Source organism: Macrobrachium rosenbergii, chromosome 4 (genome assembly GCF_040412425.1).
Source record: "Macrobrachium rosenbergii isolate ZJJX-2024 chromosome 4, ASM4041242v1, whole genome shotgun sequence".
Lineage (NCBI taxonomy): Eukaryota > Metazoa > Arthropoda > Malacostraca > Decapoda > Palaemonidae > Macrobrachium > Macrobrachium rosenbergii.
The window spans coordinates 42,938,359-42,961,688 of NC_089744.1; the positions used below are offsets into that span (position 1 = coordinate 42,938,359).

Sequence of the window (23,330 nt, forward strand, 5' to 3'; positions counted from 1 at the left end):
GGATTTCTGGTCTACAGCAGTTGCTAGGATTTCTTCTTCCTATTCTGCAACAGATTCATTTGAAGGTCCTTCTTTCATCAGGTTACTTCAATCTGGTGCTAAGGCCATGTCGTACTTAGGCCATTTGAACGCTAGTTTGTGGGCTAACTTCCTTCTGATGAGAAGGGACGCATCCCTTTACAAAGTATCTAGATCAGTCGATGCAGACTCTCTACTATATTTATGGAATGGAGATCGTGTAGTATCCAAGCTTCTCCTGCCTGAGGAACAACTGCAAGCTGCTATAATCAGACGTCGAGCAGACACTAATGATCGACTTCTCCAGCAGGAAGTGGCTAAGTCTTCGTCTCAGTCTCATCCTTCACCTCCAAGACAGATTAGGCAGTTCCCTCCGAGGAAGCCTTCAAGACCTTCGACTTAAGCTAAGGTTACTGACCGACTCCATCACCAAGGAAGCAGCCTCAGCAGCATCCCTTTCAATCTCGCCCTTCAAAACCAGGGAGGGGGAGCAAGGTCAAGGACAGGGGAGGACATCAGTAAATTTGGTGCCACTCCCTGCCCGTTACCACTGGTGGGGGTTGCCTGGTAAGCCACTGGGCTATGTGGCAGTTGCAAGGAGCAGAACGGTGGGTAGTGGATGTCCTTCGGGTAGCATATCTACTTCCATTCGACTCCCCTCCTCCTCCTCTCTCCAATCGTCCTCTCCTACACCTGACTTACGCCCAGGACTCTCTGAAGCACTTAACCCTTCAGGAGGAAGTAAAGAAAATGATAGACAAAGAAGCAGTGGAAAAGGTAATCCATCCTTCTCCAGGGTTCTTCAGTTGGATTTTTCTGGTACCAAATGCTACTAGCAGTTGGAGACCGGTGATAGATCTCTCAACTCTGAACCTTTTCGTCAGGAAGACGAGGTTCAGAATGGAGACGCCATGGACAGTCTTAGCAGCTGTAATAGACAACGACTTCATGTTAACTATAGACTTGAAGGATGCCTACTTTCAGATTCCTATCCACCCTTTGTCCAGGAAGTTCCTCCGCTTTAGTCTTGGGGAGCAAGTGTTCCAGTTCAAGGTTCTTTACTTCGGATTGACAACAGCGCCGCAAGTGTTCACAAGAGCCTTTACCCTGGTGTCAATGTGGGCTCATGCTCAGGGGATTCACTTGCTGAGATATCTCGACAATTGGTTGGTCTTGGTAAGTTCATGGGAAAGGCTGATTGGGGACAGGGACCGTCTTCTCCAGTTTTGTCACATCCTCAGTGTCGTGATAAATCTGGAGAAATCCAATTCTCTTCCCAGCCCGAGGATTCTGTACCTGGACATGGTAATAGACACAGCCTCGTTGAGGGTTTTCCCTTCGGACCAGAGGATAGAGAGGTTCAGAGCAGTAGCTTGCTCCTTTCTTTCGAGGGAGGAGCAACCAGCTCACCAGTGGCAAGTAGTTTTGGGCCCCTGTCTTCTCTGGAGAAGCTGGTTCCTCATGGGTGTCTCCATATTCGGTCCCTGCAGTGGAGACAAGGAGTATTGGTCCCCAGCAGGAGATTCCCCTCAACTCCAGGTCTCTCTGTCGGCAGAGGTGAGAAGCGACCTCCTTTGGTGGTTGGATGACCAGAACCTGACAGTGGGAACTCCTCTTCACTTGCCCCCCTCCAGATCTTCTCCTGTTCTCGGACGCATCCTCCAAAGGTTGGGGAGCTCACTTGGAAGAACAACAGTAAACCCCCCCCCCATATTTGCAGGGGATGCATACCGCACCCCCCCTGCGAATAGCTAAAATCTGCGAATACTTTAAACCCCTCTAAAAACACTTAGAACTGCCTATTTTGATAGTTTAAACACAAAAAAAACCCTCTAAAAGTGCTTATACCTGAGTATTTTAATAGTTTTATAAAAAAAAAGTGGATTTAGTCATGAAAATGATATGAAAATACAGTAATTTTAGTGAATATTTCTCAGTGAAAAATACTGCGAATGAGCGAATTTTCCGCAATAATGGGTAGATACGTTCCACAGAGAAATCCGCGAATACGCGAGAACGCGAATAACGGGTGGGTTTACTGTACTGACTTCGCGGGTGTGGAGCCCTCAGGACAAGCAACTCCACATCAGCGTGTTGGAGTTGAAGGCTGCCTTCCAGGGTCTTCAGGAGTTTCAGGAGAGGGTGGTAGGTCACTCTGTCATTCAGATGTCAGACAACACTACAGTGGTAGAGTATGTGAACAAACGGGGGAGCTAGTGTCACGCCAATTTCACTCTGACGGTTGAATTACACCAGTGGGTGATTGACAACATGGAGCAGCTCATGGCCAGGTATATTCCAGGCAAAAGTAATGCAGTGGCTAACAAACTAAGTCGTCAGGGACAAGTTCTAGGTGGAGTGGTCTCTGCATCAGGACATAGCAGACAGACTCTTTCATCTGTGAGGAAGACCCATGTTAGACCTCTTTGCCACAAAGTTCAACCAGAAGCTAGAGGTTTATTGTTCGGTGGTCCCAGATCTGTTCGCTGTAGTGGAGGACGCTCTTCAACATCCTTGGGACAACCTGGAAGTTTACGCCTTCCCTCTGTTCTGCCTGTTCCATCATGTCCTGAACAGAGTGGTGAGTTTCAAGAATCTCAGGATGACCCTAGTAGCTCCTCTGTGGCCTCAAGCAGAGTGGTTCCCGGACATTCTGTTTCTGCTTCCAGCAGCACCAAGAGAGATTCCTCCTTGGCACAATCTTCTCTGCCAACCTCATGTAGAGAGGCACCACCAATCGGTAGGGTCTCTTCATGGCTGGAGGTTATCCAGTATCTCTTACAATTGAGAGGTTTTTCTGGCAGAGCAGCAACTCGGATGTCTGGCTACCTTAGGAGATTTTCGTCAGCCGTTTACCAGGGCAAGTGGGCCGTCTACTGTGATTAGTGTTGTCAACGGGGTTTCTCTCCACTCGGAACTTCTGTTCAACAGATAGCTGACTTCCTAATCTATCTCAGAACAGAGAAAGGCCTCTCTGTTTCTGCTATTAAGGTCTATAGGGCTGCATTGGGATTAATTCTCTGTCTTAGAGATGTGGATATCTCTTCGTCCTGGGAAATCTCTGTTGTTCAAGAGCTTTGAGCAGTCTTGTTCTCCTAGGGGACTGAAGCCTCATATGTGGGACCTAACTCGGGTACTGTACTGGGTAGTCTCACTGGTGCTTCGTTAGGGCCACCGAGTCACTTGTCAGACAGGTATCTGACTTTGAAAACAGTCTTCCTCCTGGCCTTAGCTTCTACAAAGAGAGTTGGTGAGCTCTATGGTCTGCATTATGATGTCAAACACAGCAGGGGTTGGGGGTTGGTTACTTTCGAATTTGTCCCAGAATTCGTGGCTAAAACTCAAAATCCCTCGGTTCAAGATGACAGATTTGCCTTTTTCTCCACTCCTTCCCTTAGGGATTTTGTTGACAAAGATCCTCAGGAGTTACTGCGTTGTTACCTGAAAAGGACTCGTCACCTAAGACCTAGGTGATGTAGACTTTTCGTTAGCACAGACCGAACCAAGAAAGAAGTGTCCAAGAATTCCCTTTCATTTTGGCTACGTGAGGTTATTAGACAAGCTTATGCTCATCGTCAAGTCCTCTCTCCAATACCATACGGCTAAAGCACATGATGTCAGAGGAATAGGTTCCTCTCTGACATTTAAGAAGAACTTGTCTGTTCATAGGATTTTGGATGCTGGTTCTTGGCTCCGTCAGACCACTCTCACTTCCTTCTACCTGAAGGACGTTGCTCACAGGTTCTAGGACACTTTTTCCTTGGGTCTGGTGGTGGCTACTCAACAAGTTGTAAAGCTCATCAGTGCCCCTGGTGGGACTTTGTATCTTGCCTAAGCTGATAGCATGGAAGAGAGAATGAATGAGATGACTGGTGTCTTTTCTTTTCCTTTTTCTCCCTTTCTTCTTTACCTACGGGCAGTTTTGAAGAATAACACATCATACGCTGGAATTGGCTTGATACAGGTGAGTGTTGCAGCTATACTGTTACAGCATTTAGATGTTCCATACAACATACAAATATGCTTCTCAGTGGCCTTTACTTCTCTCTCCAGCGAAGGGGGTGAGAAGTGATGACGAACCCGTTACGTGTGGCTGACAGGGTTTGTTGCTTGAACAGATATAGTTCTCTTTGACTTCCAAATATGCAATGAATCTAACAGTCTGCATTGTATTTTAGCCCAGTGAACTGGGTGTTAGATACCCTCTTATCTAACAACTCAGAGGCTTAAGTCTCCTTCCTTAGAACCCTAGTTTCTAGGAAGGTTGATCAGGTGTGCTGAATTTCTAGTTGGTTCAGGATTCTCATACCTCCCTCCAAGTGTGAGTCTATCCTAATGTTAATACTGAAGGTTTGTTCTGCCTGTGAACAAATGACAAATTTTGAATTAATTTATATTTTTCATAGCTAACAAACCTGAGGTCTTAACATAGATTGCTTCCCTCTAGCCGCCCGTCTTATGTCTTATCCAGGGTTGGAAGAAAGCCTGGTTCGTCACGACGTTCCAGCTAGGTCTCTGACCTGCTACCACCTCATCTGCATATTAGATGCCAGTGATTATATGTTAGTTTTATAAGTTAGTCATTATTTTATTTTTATTTTCTGCATTGGTGAAGTGGTATGGACGTTACAAAATATATAAAAAGAAAGCACGTTTAATTTTACGAGACGTTTTTACAGCAAAGCATTTCTTATGTTTAAAAAGTATGTTCTTGTTGTGACGTCATAGGAAGTGACGTCACTCTCAGAAGGTTAGGTCGATAATAGTTGGGTTGTAAGTCTGTTTGTGGTTTTTGTTGTCGTAAGCTGGATTGCATAGTGAAAAAAGAACAACGTGAACAGGTGAGTGGATCACATAATTGAATCATTTTAGGATAGGTTAGGCTAGCAAAATTTTCAAGTGGTATCAGAGCGTGGTTCGTTAAAAATGGACGGATCTGATGGTAAATTTTGGGAGAAGAAATGGAGAAGAGACTGTCCGAGATTTAGCGGGGCACAGGGCGATTATAAAGGATGGAGAGGACAAGTCGAAGATTGGCTTGTGGTGTGTGGAGAAGAAGTGAAGTATCCGGGGATAGAGATAAGAATGAGCTTAAAAGGGAAAGCTTTAGAAATAACAGAAGGAATAGATAGAGATGAACTTAAGGATAGCGAGGGTTCAAAGATAATCCTATCCAAACTAGATGAAGTGTATCTAAAAGATACATTAATGGAAAATTACAGTAAAATGAAAAACTATTTTAAAATAGAAAGAGAATCTAGTGAAAAGATGAGAGATTTTATAATTAGGTATGAAAAGGCAGAATCAGAGTGCAGTAGGGCACTAGGAAAAAGCATGCTTGAAGGGGAAGCAAAAGGTTTTCATGTACTAGAACAATCGAATCTCACAGAAGATAAAAAACAAATGGTATTAGCAGCTTGTGGTCGAGAAAAGTTGGAATATAAAAGTGTCACAAATAATGAAAAGAATAATTTGAGGGATTAGGGAATAGAGAGGAGGGGGAATGTTTGGGATCAGAAGGTTGTGAGAATTTTGGGAAAGGGTGGAAAAACCAAAGATATCTGGGAAAGGTGAATCGAGGTAGAGGTGGAAGAAATCCTTTAAATAGAGAAGGGAAAGTAACACTGTGTGCTATATGCAAATCAGAATGGCATTGGGACAGAGATTGTCCTCAGAATTTTCAAAATAAGAAGAAATCAGAAACCGGACAAGAAAAAAAAGTTTATATAGGAGAAGTTAGCAAAGTAGAAGAAGAATCTTGGGAAGAGGTTGATGCAATTTTAGACACAGGATGTAAGTCAACAGTTTGTGGGGAATTGTGACTAGCACGCATTGTTGTGGGTTTGAATCAGGAAGAGTTGAGGAGAATGAATGATACTAAGAAAGAGTCTAATAAAGTATTTAATTTTGGTGAGTCATCATACAAGTCGAAACGAGTAATGGATATTGAAAAACAAAAAGTTTTATTTGAAGACAGAAATTTTGCAAGGTGATGTACAATGGTTAATAGGTAAGAAAACCATGAGTAAAATGGGGATGACCATAAATTTAAAAGAGAATTGTGATAAAATAGAAGTATTAGGGGAAATGAAGGTAAAGTTAAGAGAAGACAGACAGGGCCATTTAAGAATACCGATTTTGAGGAGGAAGGTAGAAGAAGAATTATTATTGGAGGGTTGGAAGGGAAAGAGTCTAAGGAAAATTGAAGGTGCAGTGATGAAGTTACATCTACAATTTGGCCACGGAAGTGGAGATAAAATATGGAAGAAGCTAACAGAAGAAGCACAGTGGAGTGATGGTTTGAGAGAGAAGGAAAACAAGGAAGTAAAAAAGTTACTAACAGACTTAATCGCAAGTTGTGAGGTATCTAAAAGATATAAAAAAAACGGGCTAAACCAGTAGTGGGATTTTCTTGGAGTAAGACATTTAATGAAGTTGTAGCAATGGATGTGGGAGAGATAGAAGAGAGAAAGTTCTTGGTAATGGTAGATATGGCAACAAGGTATTGTCTGACTTTTTGAATAAAAGACAAGAAACCAGAAACTATTATAAAGACACTTTTTGACAGGTGGTTTGCTATATTTGGGGCACCTTCTAAAATATTATCAGACAACGGGGGAGAATTTCAAAATGAAAAAGTAAGGAGGATGGCAGAAAGATGGAATAATAAAGTATTAGCCACAGCATCAGAATCTCCATGGAGCAATGGATTGTGTGAAAAAACAGTAGGCATAATCAAAGAAAGATGAAAGATGATGAGGAAGTGGATTGGTCCATAGCATTAAGATGGGTAGTGACTGCCAGGAGCTGCTTAATAAATATTGGTGGTTTCTCCCCTAACCAATTAGTATTTGGGAAAAACCCTTCTTTGCCTAATTTAATGGGAGAAGAAAGTTCAAGTCCTGCAAGCAGAGAGAAAGGTATGGAAGAAAGCATAGTAAGGGATACACTGAATGCAATGCATAAGGCCAGAGAAGTGTTTATCAAAAATGAGTCTTGTAATAAAATAAGAATTGCTCTAAACAAAAATGTCAGAGAACATAAATTTGAAGAAGCAGTAGTGGGAGAGGAGGTATTCTGTAAGAGAGAAAATGAAAATGAATGGAGGGGACCTGCTCAGGTAGTGGGAGTATCAGGTAAAACAGTAGTGTTTAAACATGGGGATTCTCTATGAGAAGTAGCAAGAATACATGTTACTAGGATTCCAAGACTATCACCAGAAAAAGAGAAGATACGTAAAGTAGACAAAACACACACTGTGAAGGATGAATCCCTTGCATCAAAGGAAGGGAGTATAGATAGGCAGGAAGGAAAGGAGGTGATAATTGGCTGGAGAAGGAATGTAGATATAGAAGAGGCTATAGAAAGAGATTTGGCAGAGGAAACACTGGAAGATGAAGGGGAAAGTGAGGTAATAGAAGATGAGTTAATAGAAGAGATACCCAAATTCAGAAAGGGAAATAGAGTTAGAGCTATAAACAAAAATACAGGACAAGTAGAAGAGTGGACTATATTGAGTCTTGCAGGGAAAAGATCAAGCAGATCTTGGGCTGATTCGTACAATGTAGAAGACTCAGTCAGGTGACAAGGGATGGGTTAACTTAAGAGATTATAGTCATGTAGAAGAAATTGCAGATGAAGAAGAGGTTTTGCTAGGATTTGAAAATAGAAGTGTAATTGAAGCTGAAGAAAAAGAACTACAAAGTTGGAGAGAAAACAAGGTATATGAGGAGGTTAGTGACATTGGACAAAAAGCTATATCTACAAGATGGATAGTAACTGAAAAGGTAAAAGGTGGGGAAAGGATATGTAAAGCAATATTGGTAGCTAGAGGTTTTGAAGAAGAAAAGGCTGAATGGGAAAAAGATGCTCCTACATGCAATGCCGAAATTTTAACATTTTGTTTGACGGTAATAAAACTGAAAGACTGGAATTGGTTATACGTTAGATGTAAAAACTGCATATCTATAAGGTGATGAAATACAATGGGAGGTACATTTAAAACCACCTAGTGAAGATGGTTGGAGTGGATTATGGAAATTGAAGAAAACTGTTTATGGGCTCAAGGATGCAGGAAAGGCATGGTATTGTAAGGTGGTAAAAGTGGTGGAGGAGCTTAAAGGCGAGAGGAGTAGATAAGAACTTAATATATTCTTTTGGAAGAAAGACAATAAATTGAGCGGTATTTTATGTACACATGTAGATGAATTTTGCTGTGGAGGAACTGAAGGATTTTTAAAGGAAATAGCAGGGAAATTGAAAGGGAAATTGCAAGTAAGAGAACAAGAAAGTAAAAGTTTCAAGTATATAGGAATAATAGTAGAGCATAAGGAAAATGGAATTTGTCTTAATCTGTGGCAGTATATAAATTCTATAAGAGAACCAGAAGCCAGAAGATTTACAGGTAATAGAGTATTAGGACAAAAGGAGTTAACAGAATATAGATCAGTGGTAGGACAGTTGAATTGGGTATTGCTACATACCGTGCCAGAAATATCATATGATGTTAGTGAATTAAGTAAAGCTTTTAAAGAAGGAACGACTCAAGATATGAGAAAGCTGACTAAAATAGTGAGAAAACATAAGAGCATAATGGGAGAAGTGATAATAAGTGAGTTAGAAGAAGAAAGATTTATTGGGAAGCCTATGCAGATGCTTCATTCGGGAATATTGAAGATGGTCATTCTCAATTAGGTTACGTGTTATCATTGACAGATGGTAAGAGGAGAAGCCCCATATGGTGGAAATCCAGAAAATCCAGAAGAGTAGCAAAGTCCACCATTGAAGCAGAAGCTCTGAGTGTGGGGGAGGCCATAGAAGGATTGATATATTTCAAACATTTGTGGGAAGAGATAGTAGGAGGGAGAAAACTGGTGAAAACTGATAGTAAAACCCTAATGACTGCAATAAAATCAAGTACTGGAGTAAGTAGTAAGAGATTAAAAATTGATATTGCAGCAATAAGAGAAACAGTAGAATCTAGAGAAATAAGTGAGGTGAGATGGATAAAAGGAAAGCATCAAATAGCTGATGTATTGACCAAAGCTTTAGTTTCTGGGGAAAGCATTAGGAATTATGTAGAGGGTAAAGAATTGGAGAATAATGAAGATTAGAGGGGATTAGGATAAGAAAAGGCTGGAGGGGAGGGAGAAGGAGATAAGTGTGATTATATGTTAGTTTTATAAGTTAGTCATTATTTTATTTTTTTCTGCATTGGTGAAGTGGTATGGGCGTTAACAAAATGTATGAAAAGAAAACACATGTTTAATTTTATAAGACGCTTTTATAGCAAAGCATTCCTTATGTTTAAAAAGTATGTTCTTGTTGTGACGTCATAGGACGAAAATGGTGAGAGGGAGAAAAATGTAAACAAATGCTGCCTGGAGTGTTCAACAAATGGTGGAAGGGTAGAGAGAGCTCTCTGAAGGTTAGGTTGATAATAGTTGGGTTGTAAGTCTGTTTGTGGTTTTTGTTGTCATAAGCTGAGTGAAAAAAGAACAACGTGAACAGGTGAGTGGATCACGTAATTGAATCATTTAAGGACAGGTTAGGTTAGCAAAATTTTCAGCTAGATGTCACAGATTCCTTGCATATACAATTTTGAGATTTTTTTTTTTTTACCAGTTTCTAGCTGGCACCAGAAGATTTATCCTAATGTTAAGACCTCAGGTTTGTTAGCTATGAAAATACAAATTAATTAAAAATTTGTAATTTTTAATAAATATTACAGGGTCACACCTTACACAAGATGCTTTTAATTAATATCAAAGGTCACACCTTACTTAAGATGCAGAATGTTTGTGTGTGTGTGTGTGTGTGTGTGTGTGTATGTGAGAACTCTGACACTTGTAACTGTTATACTGACATATTCATTTGCATAAGTCAAATAGTACAATTACCTGTATATTTAAAATAATGATATTAATAAATTGTTGTTATACTTACTTTATCCATTATATTGCATAGGTTATATGTGCTGTATGTATTCTGGTTGTTTACATTCTCAAAATCATCAAATGATTTCATTTTACTGACATCGTCATTGCCATTAGTTCCTAAATGAAGCATAAGTCTGAGATGCATTTTTTTTGCAAATTATCACAGGTTTAAAAATGTAGATTACCTGTAGATTACTTATATTTATAAGTGAAGTAAATTTACAGTTTAGTAAAATGTGATTTCACCTGCTTTGCACATTGCTTTTGCCTATTCTAAAATGTTTTGCAGCTTTCACATTACAGGCAGTCCCTGGTTAACTGCGATCTGGTTTTACGGCGAAAATCGGCAATTTTTGGTGCCAAAAATCGCTGATTTCTGCTCAACGGCGCCGATAATTGGGTATTGGTACCAATACATACCTAACAGAGGCGCCGATAAGCCTCGAAAATCGCCGGAAAAGTGCCAAAATCGCCAATATTAGGTTAGCTGTGGTTTTCGGTTATCATCACACCCTCAGAACAGAACCCCCGCCAATAACTGGGCACTGCCTGTATTCCTTTCTTTCACAGCTTAAATTTAGTGATATACTTTCTTAAGACCACCTTTTCCAATGCATAAAGGATGGGTAAAAATGTTTAATTTTTTAGATGAAACTTACCATCTGTTATTTGCTTTATCCGTGACTACTTGGTGCGGGTTCAACAATTGTTAAAATTGAAACGATCGTTGATGAACACTCCTGATAGCTAACCCCCTTCTTTGGGTAAGACAGCAACTGCTTTGGTTGTCATTCTTCGTTTATCGATGAAACTGGTCTGTTGTGTAGACAAGTGTTCTGAAAATCTTTCCTATTGAAATTTGTTAGATTTTGTAAGATAAATGGTTGTAAGACCAGATTGTGATTAAGACAACTCTTGTGATCATTGCAAGGATTGATCTCTGTAAGAGATAGAGAAGATGATAAATGGCTGAACTAGAAGAGAGAAGAATAGACTTACGAAGAGGGTAGAGAGAGCAGCTGTCTTGAATCTAGGTCTTCTTTAGAATTAACACCTGGTCAAGAAGATAGAGATAAATCTATAGATTATTCTTTAGTGGATAGAGATCCTTCTACACCCAAAATGTCAGCTCAGGGTAGTAGGTTAGATTTATTGCAGTCAGATATTGATTTGGTTAAATCTAAGATTTAATTTTGTGTAACAATTTGAGTCTTTTGCATCGAATGTGTCTAGTGCATTGGCAGTGTCAGTGTCCCCTTGTTTCTTTAGCCACTCCATAGACGGAGCCTTGCCTGTCACTCTGTGCCCTCTGCTGATGCCTGATAGTGCCAGGTTTCCAGATGAGGACTAACATCCCAGGATGTTCAAGGACTGTGCCCCCTGTCTCCTGCCTCTGCTTCCTGGTCCTCCATGGACAGAGTTAGATCACGGTCACATAAGGACAGGTATGGTAGGTCTAGATCTTCATGTTTCATCGTCAAATCCACATGAGATGTCAAGGCTGTGCAAGGCGTTATTGAGTTCACAAGGCATCAGTGAGTTTGTACTACAGGTGTCAGCGAGTCCGCACGGGTGTCAGAGAGTCTGCAAGGGCATCCGCAAGTCCACATGGCCAACAGTGAGTCCTCACAGGAATCAGCAAGTCCTCACAGGAATCAGCAAGTCCTCACAGGAATCAGCAAGTCCTCACAGGAATCAGCAGGTCCTCATGGGAATAGGCAAGTCCTCATGGGAATAGGCAAATCCTCATGGGAATAGGCAAGTCCTCACGGGAATCAGCAAGTCCGCACGAGGCATCAGCGAGTCCGCAAAGGTGTTGGCGTATCTGCACAGGGCATCAGCGAGTCTGCACAAGGCTCAGTGAGGGAGGTGTCATAGAGTCATCACAAAGCACCAGCGAGTCTGCACAAGGCATCAGTGAGTCCACACAGTGAGAGAACTTCCAACTTTCAAGTTTCTGCCAGGTGGATTATGAGAACTTCAGTGCCTGGTCATGTGAGATAATCTTGCTCTAAGGCTACTTTTGTCACTAATGAAGAGGGCTCTTGTAGACCTGGCTCTTCCTGATGGCATTCTCCTTCACCTATACAGGAAGAGGAGCATTTAGATCTGTCCCCTCAGTTTTAAGGGATTGGTTCAGTCGTGCTTAGACAGATATTGTATCCACAGTTCTTCCATTAAGCTATCAGACAGGGAATTTGTTTTCCCCTTTTTTCCTGATACAGGTCTTTTTGGCATGCTTTTCTGGCCAAAGGAGGCGCAGTTGCATCTGCTAAGTGGCATTTCTTGATTCAAGAGGCCGAGAATATGAGTAAAAGCTTGGCTAATGCCATCAAAACTACATCCTGTAATGAATCATACTGAACAGAGTATGGATGAGTTTGGTGGAGTTCTTCCTCCTTTGACCAGGGATCCTTTGATAACCCCTAAGGGATTTTGCTTCCCTAGACAAGGCATTTCTTAACCCTTACTGGACGGGCATGATCACATGAAGAACTATAACAGGTTTTGAGCGAACACTGGACTAACTTATAAGTATTAATATTGCGCTCCATATGTTTTGGATGAATTTAGCATAAAAATGTTCATATCAATTGGCCATAAATGACTTATGGCAACTGTAGTATTTCAATAAAGGAGAGAAGTAGATCATTGTGCCTTGAGATTTCATGGGGGAATGTACTGCCTCTTCGTAGCTCCAGGACATTTTTATTCATTTGCTCATAAATATACCCAGGGATTGCTGTTGGTTTTAGTTCTTATTGTATATGATAGTAGTTCAGCTGTAATTGTAATTTTGCAAAGTAAAGTGCAAAGATATATGAGAAAAAACATGTATACCTCGCAGAAAGGTACTGCATCTCCCCATCTCAGTAAACCTTGTAAATATTTTACAATAAATATACTCAGAATTTGTTACTGATTTTAGTGATTTTAGTTTTTATCTGTTATGATATTGTGTGAGCTGTAATTATAATTTTATAAAATAAAATAAAATGAATTATTAGAAAAAATGTATAACTAAAATTAGCATATTTTTACGAGCGTCTTGGAAAAGAGGCCCCCCACAGGGTTGTAAATATGCATTTTCAACTTCTTGTGGAAGGTACAGAAAATTTTTTAGGATTTTTTTCCTTACACCTTGTGCATTTGCATATCTTCCTCTTTCCGTTGATGTGTTGTTTTTTTTTTTAAATTAGCCAACCTTAAAGGTTTTCCGGTCTGGGGGTACAGTCGAGCCTCCACATATTTATGGTTCTGGATTCACAGACTTGCCTATTTGTGGATTTCTCAATGGAACATATACTGTATACACATTATTCGCGGAAAATTCACTTATTCGTGGTATTTTTCATAGAGAAATATTCACAAATTACTGTACTATCATTTTTGTGACTAAATGCACTTTTTGTGATACAACTATTAAAATATTTGGGTATAAGCATATTTAGATAGTTTTTTGGTGTGTCGAACTATTAAAATAGGCAGTTCTAAGTGTTTTTAGAGGGGTTTAAGCATTCGTGGATTTTAGCCATTTGCAGGGGCTATTGGTACACATCCCCTGCAAATACTGGGGGTCAGCTGTATTTAGCCAATCCTGTAAGGTTTAATGTGATAGGTGATTTGTCTCATGTCACTGACAGCCTCAAAGTTCACATGAGAGAGCAGCAGTGCTCTCTGCTGGTTCCTTCAGTCTCCCCTCTTAGTAGACAGTCATTAGTTTCAGCTCATCCCTTTGGGAAGATAATAGATGATAAGCTATCTGTGTCTGTGGCTGCTGAGACGGAGAAAACCAAAGTAGTAATTTTCTCCACCAGTCCCAGGCCACTAAAGGAAGTCTCCATCTCTTCATCTTACTATAAATGCACTTTGGGCATCAGTCTTCCTTTATAGGCTCAGGAAGGAAGAAGCATCCTTTTGGTAGCAAGGATCCAGATCTTGTCTTGTTCTGCCAACAAGGGATGTGCAATTCCTCCACTAATATCAAGAATCCTAAGTTTGATAAAGAATAGCCCTTTGAGTCCTTGGGTGCTTGTGGGTGGCAGGTTGGGCCACTTCACATGAGTGTAGGAACACTTAGGTGTAGACACCTGGGTAAAGAAAGTTCTTTTGGAACTGTATTGCTTTCCTGTCAAAAATTCTCTGCCTTTCCAACCATCTCAACCTTTCAGTCATAAAGAGTAACCTAGAGAAGAGACAGGTGTTGAGTCAGGAAGTCTTCTCTCTGTTAGAGAAGGCAGCAATAGAGGAAGTACCAGCTACTTCGCCAAACTTTTTACAACAGGCTATTCCTAGTTCCACAGGCTACAGGAGGTTGGAGGCCAGTCCTAGGCATAGACAGGCTCAACCTGTGCATCCAAGTGTTCCCCCTTTTTCCATGGAGTCAGCCTCCACGATCTGTAGCTGCTGTGGAGATTTTTGCGTGGATGTTTATGATGGACATGAAAGATGCATACTTTCATGTCCCCATTCACCAACTTTCAAGGAAGTTCCTACACTTAGTCTTTGGGGGTAAGACATATCACTCTCGAGCTCCTTGTTTCGGGCAAGTTCCATGTCCCAAGTTTTCACAACCCAGGAAACTATCCCCTTCTTGAAGGGGCTTAACTTATTAGGGATGAAGATACTTCTGTACCTGGATGACTGGATTATCTTTGTGAAATCCAGGGAGGATTGCTTAAGGGCAAGAGAGCTTGTACTGGGCTTGGCAAAAGCCCTAGGCTTACTAAAAAATTTTGCATAGTCCTCTCTAGTAACTACACAAAGAATGACCTACCAGGGTGTGGTGATTGATTTGGTCCTTTTCAAGGTTTTTCTGACACAAGCTCAAGTAGACAATGTGCTGTTAAGGACAAGAGGAATTTCCTCCTCAGGGAACATGCCTTTTAATGCTGATTGTATCTCTTAGGCCACATGTCTTCCTTAGAGAAGCTAGTTCTGGGTGCTCAACATTGGATAATACCTCTTCAGTTGCACTTCAGAGACACTGGCACAGAGAGAGACTCCTCCAGACCATGAGTTAGAGCCATGAACCCAAGAGCTGATCCCTTTCATTAGTGGATGTCCATGGTAGTGCTTCTTTCAGGGAAGTCCTTAGAGTCCTTTAGCCCAGACCTCTCACTGTATTCAGTTGCCTCAGACAAGGATGGGGGTGTGGGTATCGTGAACCAAGTCGCTTTAGGGGTGTGGTCACCAGTAGAAGTGAGTCTTCACATTAACTGCAAGGAGTTGTAGGCTATCCAGAAAGGACCTGGATGAGCAGTGTCCAACAAAGTAATTTCTGTCTTTTCAGATGTGACTTCTCTTGCTTACCCAAGAAGGCGGGTGGGGGATGAAGTTGGAAACCTTGGTAGCCATCACCAGAGATTTAGACTCTGGACAGTGGAGAGGAATATTGTCCATATACCCCAGTTGGATCTTGGTTGACTGAATGTTTTTGCAGACATGTCAAGTCATCCAGGACAGGTACTCTCCCATGATTGATATTTAACCCTGCATTTAGTGAGGCGATTTGGAGTGTTCAGCCTACATCTCATTGATCTCTTCATAACGAAGCTGAATCATTGTCTCCAACCATATATGTCTCCAGTTCGGACCCCTCAAGCGTGGGCAGTAGATGTTATGGCTCAAGATTGGACAAGCCTATTCTTGTATGCCTTCCTTATGTTTCTGCTGTTGAGGGCTTCTGGGAACACCACCATGATTCTAATTGTGCCTTGGGGGCATTGGTTCCCAGTCCTTCTGGAAATGCCAGTAGGAGTTCCTAGACAATTACCTCCATGGACAGATCTGCTGCATCAGGTGGGGACAGGGAAGCTTTACGGAAATATTGAAATGATTCATCTAACCACATAGAAACTGTTGACAAGCTCCTCAGCTCTAGAGACTTTTCTAAGTTGCCATCTAGGGACTCTTCTAATGGCAAGGGGAAAGTCCATTAATTTCTTGATCAGTACAGTGGGAGGTTTATATATTATGGTGCAAGTCTAGGGGTATTTCCTATTTTTGAATCAACATTAACACTATAATAAAGTTGCTGTGCTTCTTGAGAGATGCCATAGGTTTGTCTGTTTCCTCCATCAAGGCTATAAATCCATGCTGGCTTATGTATTAAGGCATTCTGGAGTAGTTATTTCAAAAGAGATTGATTTAGACAAAGCTATTCGCTCATTTCAGCTGGAATGTTGAAGGTTCTGCTAAAGCCACTTTTATGGAACCTAGACATTGTCTTAAGACATCTTTGAGGCCCTCCTTTTGGACCCCTGAGAGATGCTTCTCGCAAGGCTCTTTCTTAGAAAACACTCTTTCTGGTGGCCTTGGCTTCAGCCTAAAGAGTAGTGAATTACAAGTGATATCATTGTTAGTAAGGTTTTCACCTACTTGAATAGATATGTCTTTTTTTGGCACCCTTTTGTGCTAAGGTTGATGTCAAGGCTAAAACTCTTTCAAGAATTTTTTCTGTTTCCTCTCTAGGAACTCTAATGCCTGAGGAAGAAGAACTACTTTTTTGCCCTGTTAGGGTTCTAAGGATTTATAAGTCTTATCTTAAACAATTAAGGGAACAGTGTTGGAACCTATTTTGCACTGTCTAGAATGCCATAGCTTTCTTTATGAAGTCCTTAAGCTTGGAAGCATACCTTGCATTGTCTCCAGAAGATTGTTCCTTATTGAAGGTGAAACCACACGATGTCAGAGCAGCGGCTACATCCGTTAGTTTTCATCTGCACCTCTTGCTAGACTGTCTAGTTTTGTCAGCAGTGGTGTAGCTCTGTGTTCACTTCTAACTACTTGAGGGACATTGAGATCCAGTAGGAAGACTGCCATGCACTAACACCTATAGTTTCGGCATGGAGATTTCTCATACTCTTCCTCTTATGTGTTAAAAACAGGTATAGGCTCTTGCTATCAACCCCCATCCTGTGTAAGTGGGGAACTGTATGTATTGGAGTTCGTACATGATAATATCATACTCTGCTTTTGTTTGGATTACAGTATTATGCTTAGTTGCATGTGCTTTGTTTGTTAGGTAAGGGCAAACAAAGTTCATAAGAGTAAGTAATGTTGGACTTAGTGGCAGAGCCATTGCTCCTTATTTGAGAAAGCTACTCCGAGCTGATCAAGAACCACCTTTTCTTGCAAAATGGTGGTGCTGCTTTGGGTGTGAGGTACCACAGCAACTTGGTTAGGTAGGTGGTAACTCTTTAGGGATCATGTTTAGTTGTGGTTTTAACTCCCATTAGCTCTGCAGGCTTGAGGCACAGAGGCCCAACTTGGCATTCTGCATTGCAGAATCTCAACCAGTGGCTATATTCAGGGTCCACATTCCACCTCTCTGACAAGTACTTCCCAGGGGATTGTATTCATCAGGTGAGCACTGATAAGAATATTTCATATTTCTAATATCTGGTAATTTGGTTATAGGGAAATCTCTTACTCTCGTCCAGCACACATTGTTGAAGTCAGCAAATGACAGAGGATTCGTTTCACCTTAAAAATATTGATTTTTATGGTGAAGTCAGTTTTTTAGGTGCTTATCCTCTATCAGCAAGATCCCTCCCTCCTCCCTTCTTAAGAGATTTAGAGAAGAATGACAACCAAAACAGTCGCTGTCTTACCCCGACCCTCCAAAGAGTAGGGGTAACTGTTGGGAGCGTTCGTTAACAAGTAGTCACAGATAAAGCAAATGATAGAGGGTAAGCACCTAAAAAATTGAACTTAACATAAAAATGCAACTCTTATTAAACCTGCAATAGTTATGGTAACTAATGTAGACAAACAGCTGTTTCTTGATTTGGCTGTTTATGTCATTATACTAGTACTTACTTTTGGTTATGCCAATGTTTTGCCTGAAATAGTAGTTAATTGTATAAGAGATGATAATAACAAATCATTAGACAAGCTTAAAGTTAGATAAACGTCGTTGAATGTTTGACAGTTTTCGTTTAGTTTACTGAACCTGTACTTTTAGGCCTATTATTAGTCAAAAGCTAACTTGGGATAGTTGTAATAAGTATTATCAGTGGAATCTATTGAAACAAAGACAGATATAATAAGCCTAGCCTAGTATAATCTATTAAAAATGAAAGCTCACCCAGCTCCTACTTGGGGAGCAAGCTTCAGTTCCAGAATCCAAATAATCTGGAAACTGAAATACAACTGGCTCCAAGGGTTTTTGATAAGGGATTTTGAACCTGTAGTTTAAGGAAGATGACAGTTTCTTGATGTAAAGATTCCAAGAAAGTATTTTGAAATTATTGTAGAGAATATTGGTTTTACATGAATTTGAATAATCTCTTATGGCTGAAAAAAATTTTTTTTAATAAAACTAGTGAGATGACTGACACCCTTAGGAGAATTGGTGAGGGCTTTCAGTAAACACTGAGTTGACCTGTTTTTTATATATATATATATATATATATATACAACTCTTAAATGCAATTTTGGAAATTACAGGTATGTTGGGTCTACTCAGTAATTGCTGAAAGTCTACTTTGATTCCCATATGAGTGTCAGTCATTGCACTACTGTGTTGAAATCAATAGAATTTTCATTAATAAAAAACAATTCAAATTGATGTAAAATCAGTATTCTGTACAATAATTCCAAAATTCTTTCTCAAACCACCATTTGCCTTTCATTTTAGAATCTCTGTCAAGAAACTGTCGCCCTCTGAAATTATTAAACTACTTTCACGCTATTACACATTGTCTAACTGCCAATTGCTTAACCCCCCCCCCTTTCTCTCTCTCTCTCTCTCTCTCTCTCTCTCTCTCTCTCTCTCTCTCTCTCTCTCTCTCTCTCTCTCTCTCTCTCTCTCTCTCTCTCTTAGTATTCTTTTCAAAGCCTATATCGTACCGGCCACACATTTTAACAGTGTGTCTGCCTGTACCTTTGTATGTACAGTATACTTTTTTTATATATATATCTATATATCCCAATATAGTTTTCATTTTACATATAGCTTAAGAATTGACTTGTATCATTTAACTAAAAATTTATTAACATATTAGCTATTTAAGCAAGTTTGTAGGTGGTAAAATTTCATGATTTTCATGGTTATGCAGCCCAGAAGATGGAAAGGGTTTTCCATAATGTTGGTGTAAGTAAAGTACAGAGATTGCCAGTCTTCTTGCTGCCATGTAAGTTATTAAACTTTAGTTTGGCTGGAGCAAAAATCCTACAAGTTGAAGTTCTCTCTCTCTCTTTTTTTTTTTTTTTTTTTGAAAGTCTTACCCATGCTTAATGGAAGACATACTTTTCAAAGCCACATGCTTGTGTACTCATAATTGACATACCACATGCATGCTTTGCATAATATTATGCAGAAATGTGAAATACTTGTGTAGTTTAGTACAGTACTCTTGTTTTGCAGTTTTATGTTAATTATAGGATGTGTAAATAAAACAGGCTTAGGATTGTACCACTTAAGCATTTGGCTATTGATTTGAAGCAGTAAATAACACACACAAACTATGAAAAAGTCTAACAAATTCTTTCTTTGTAGTCTGGCTCTAAATTAACTCCATAACTGCTCCTTTTTTATTGTCATTATGTCAGAACCTCAGATCACCAAGTCTTTTGGCTATTTCCTCTTTGGGAATACAATATTTCCATTGTTCTATACCTTACCCACGGATGGGATAAATGTTTTAACATGTCAGAATTTAATTTTCTTCCAAAGTGTCCATACCTCAATTGTGGAGAGAAGTACAGGTCTAAATTGTATATCACAGATTTTTTGCCATTGTGACTAATCAGATCCTCTTTCATTGACCTTTCAAGCATTAGTCTTTTTTGTGTATTGAAAATGCTGCTCTTATTGGCTCTTTGGCCATATCTGGTTGGACAAGACCCACCCAAGCACTTTGTTGCTTTTGCCACACACATATGAACATTTGATGATTACCCCACGCAAAGCAGTTAAAAGAATTAGGAATATAGTAGAACATTAGACAATAGAACATTTCATGTGATTGTTGAAATGACAAAACATTAATGTAAATCCTAGTGAATTTTGTCTAAAATTTTGTCAGTAGTCCATCTAGTAGCTGAATTTTCATGAAGGTGTGATTTTCCAAGTTAATTTTTTCACCATTCAAGAGTGAGCCTTTCATTTTCACCCTATGAAATTTAATAAGGTGGTTAGGTAAAACTCTATATGGTATCTGTAATAAGGCTCTTTGTAAGGAGAAACTATTTCTCAAAATTAATGAAATACAGGCAGTCCCTGGTTATTGGCAGGCTCGGTTATCGGCGATCCGGTTTTACGGGGCTTGTCTGGTGACGAAAATATGTGCTGATTTCCACTGATCATTGCAATAATCAGGTATTGGCACTGATAAATACCTAACAGAGGAGCCGATCTCCGGTTATTGGCACCAATACCCAGTTATCTGTGTCGATTTTCAGTTATCGGCAATTTTTGCTTATCGTTACGCCATTGGAACGGAACCCCTGACAATAACTGGGGACTGCCTGTATTGAAAAGTGTTGAATACTTATGATATTTAGACTAAGCCTTAGAATTCCTTGTAGTGTATTTATAATTCTTTTGTAACTAATAAGTCCATGTCTCCTTATAACTCTCAGTAAGAAACACCTCTTGAAGAAAAGCTGTGAAACTAAAAATGCCAAATGTAAACTTTGTCTTCCAGGCACTTCAGCAGATGGCTGATGAAAACAATGGTTCCATTGTGTGTCCTCGCACTCGGCAGACTTTTAATATCAGTGAAGCAGAGAAAGTATTTGTCATGTGAATTGATTTTGTCCTTTATGATATCATACATTATTTTCCCTTGTGATATCTTTATTAATACCAGATTTTTTTTGTATATACTTAGTGTTATTTGCTCACATAAGCTGCCATAATGAAATCACAAGGAGAAATAAGATAATACTATAAAGTTTATAACATTTATCAGAATCATGGTGTGGCCTCTTGTGACTGATTAAAGGAAGGCTTTACTTATCTGTATCTACATATCTTTATGGAAGGAGACCAAATTCAGTGGAGACTCATGGGATAAAAGTTTTTTACTTGGGAATAGTTGCAAACTACTTTTCTCAGAGTATGGGAATAATTGCAAACTACTTTTCTCAGAGTACATTTGTCTACGCTGTAAATGTAAATATAGATTAAAATGTACATATTGTACATGCAGTGTGCAATGCACAGAAGTGATGTATTCTTTAAAGCTAGAGGTATATGGCCAGTGACTGCAAGATAATCCTTGAGCTTCTGTAAAGCTTTGTTTGGATTTTTTCATACAGTAGAATCAGTTTTTTTTAGAACTTGAAGTATATGTGGATAATAATTATAATTTGGCATATTACCCCCCCTATGAATGTGTGTTATCAACCCTCATCAGTCATGTGAAGAAACCATTCATATTACAATACAAATACACTTAGGGGCTGACGTGGGGGATTGCTACAATTTGAAGTACAGAACTGCATTAAAGTCTTTTATGAGTTGCAGTCTGTTTTAATTTGCAGTAGATTTTTATTTTAACTTTTTAATTCATCAAGAACATTTGCAGAATAAAAAATTACAGCCAAACTCAGGTATTGTAAATGTTGAAAGCTGAAAAGAATATTGTTTTTATTCCGTTTTTCGTGGTTCTTTGTCATTGCCAGTAATGTTAGTGGTATTTGAAATTGCTATTAATCCAACATTTTTAAATAAAGATATTTGACATAAATAGGTACCAAAACCTGTTAGTATAAACCACAGACTGTAAGAAGGGAAATGGCATAAAACCAGAAGTGACAAAACAGACCATGTGTTTGTGAAGTTTGCATACTATTTTTAGTTTTCTTTATTAAAGTCTTATATTTTTACATGTTTATGGTTCATTCAGGGTATTTACTAGTGTTGGATTTTGTATACCTAGTTTACTATCAAGAACACTAGATAAAACATCAAAGGAAACATAATGTATGTATCAAAAGTAAATTAATTTAAATATTATTTTAGAACTGCTGAGAACACAAATACTTTAAGGAATTGTCTTCCCTCAACATGTCCAGTTTATCTTACAATATTTCTGAGCCATATTTTATAAGATTATCATAGCTGTACAGCCCTTTTGTTCTCTTAAATACTTAGACTTCTGCATGAAAGTAAAGAATTATAATTTTGAGATGGTTAATTTACTTAATTATTACTATAATTATAGTAATAATTAAGTTTGTAGAAATTATACTTTAGCAGTAGCCAACCTTCCTAGGTTATAAATAATAGTGAAATTAGTAGCTGAAAGGTGGAAACAATAAAATAAGTAAACCATGTTAAAGGAGTAATGTTTTGCTGAAAATAAACAATCTGGTATGTTATAAATGGATCTTTAACTTGAGTGCTCTCATCGGTTATTAATACAATATTTTAAGCAAAATACATCATAAACTCAAAATGTGTAACTGAAACTAGAATAAACCATTAAATACTCTGTAACAAAGATTTGGAGGAAAAAAGTCATACAAGTATATGCAAAACAACATAACCCAATCTATCAAAATGGTAGGTTAATTGTGTACAGTAGGATACTGAATGTTTCCCTTAAGCAAAGTAATTAGTAAGGTAAAGGAAGAGGACTGAGAGAGAGAGAGATTAGCTCTTGCAGTGTTTAAGTAATTAATGTTGTACCACACAACTCATATGGTGGGGGTTACAACTTAATGAGGTGTGTTTGGAACGTTTTTATTTGTGTCCCTTTGTCTTTTCCCTCCTAGATGTCCAATTGCTTTTTGCAAGTCCCATGAAAGTCTGGAATTAAAACTCGATGGTCGCTTTAAATTAATTTCTAACAGTAATAATGTCTTCTACAAGTGGTAAAATCACACCCAGCCCTCAATTCATATATCTGTACAAGCTTTATGTACTGTATATTTAAAGTATAGAATAAATGTACTGTCAGTTTAACATTAGATATGTGTATTTGCTGACATCATACAAATAGATTTTTGGTTTTCACATTACATCAAAGGAAAACCCAAAAGTCATAAAATATATGACATTAATTTTTAATAGAGGCATCACAAACATGTCCCATGCAATATTACTGTACTAATGCAGATAAATATATGAATGTGATTCAAAATTTAATGGCTTGACTAATTAGTTCTATAATTTAGATATTAATTAGTCAGATCAGGACATTACATTTTTTGTTAATTAGCCACACTTATCTGTATGTTATGAAACTGATGTTCAAAGAGAGGAGGAAATGAAATGAGAGTTGTTTCTCACTCTTTAAGGAATTCTGTTAAGGGTCAGTTTATGTCGAACAAGTGTCTCATTTTGTGCTGCATCAGTGGAGTAAATTCAAAATAGCAAAATGAATGTGTCCATACAGTATGCAACCTTTTTTACCT

At 39.0% G+C, this 23,330-nt stretch overlaps 1 protein-coding gene across 2 annotated transcripts in view; it reads left to right on the plus strand.

The window, feature by feature from the left end:
• Positions 1-22,296, plus strand: part of Kaz (Katazuke) — a 117,975-nt gene extending 95,679 nt beyond the window's left edge. For both annotated transcript variants that reach the window (XM_067095754.1, XM_067095748.1), the window contains one exon: positions 20,612-22,296. In XM_067095754.1, coding sequence (XP_066951855.1) covers positions 20,612-20,713 — 102 coding nt within the window. In that variant the 3' untranslated portion in view covers positions 20,714-22,296. The remainder of the gene's footprint in view (positions 1-20,611) is intronic.
• The last annotated feature ends 1,034 nt before the right edge of the window (positions 22,297-23,330 follow it).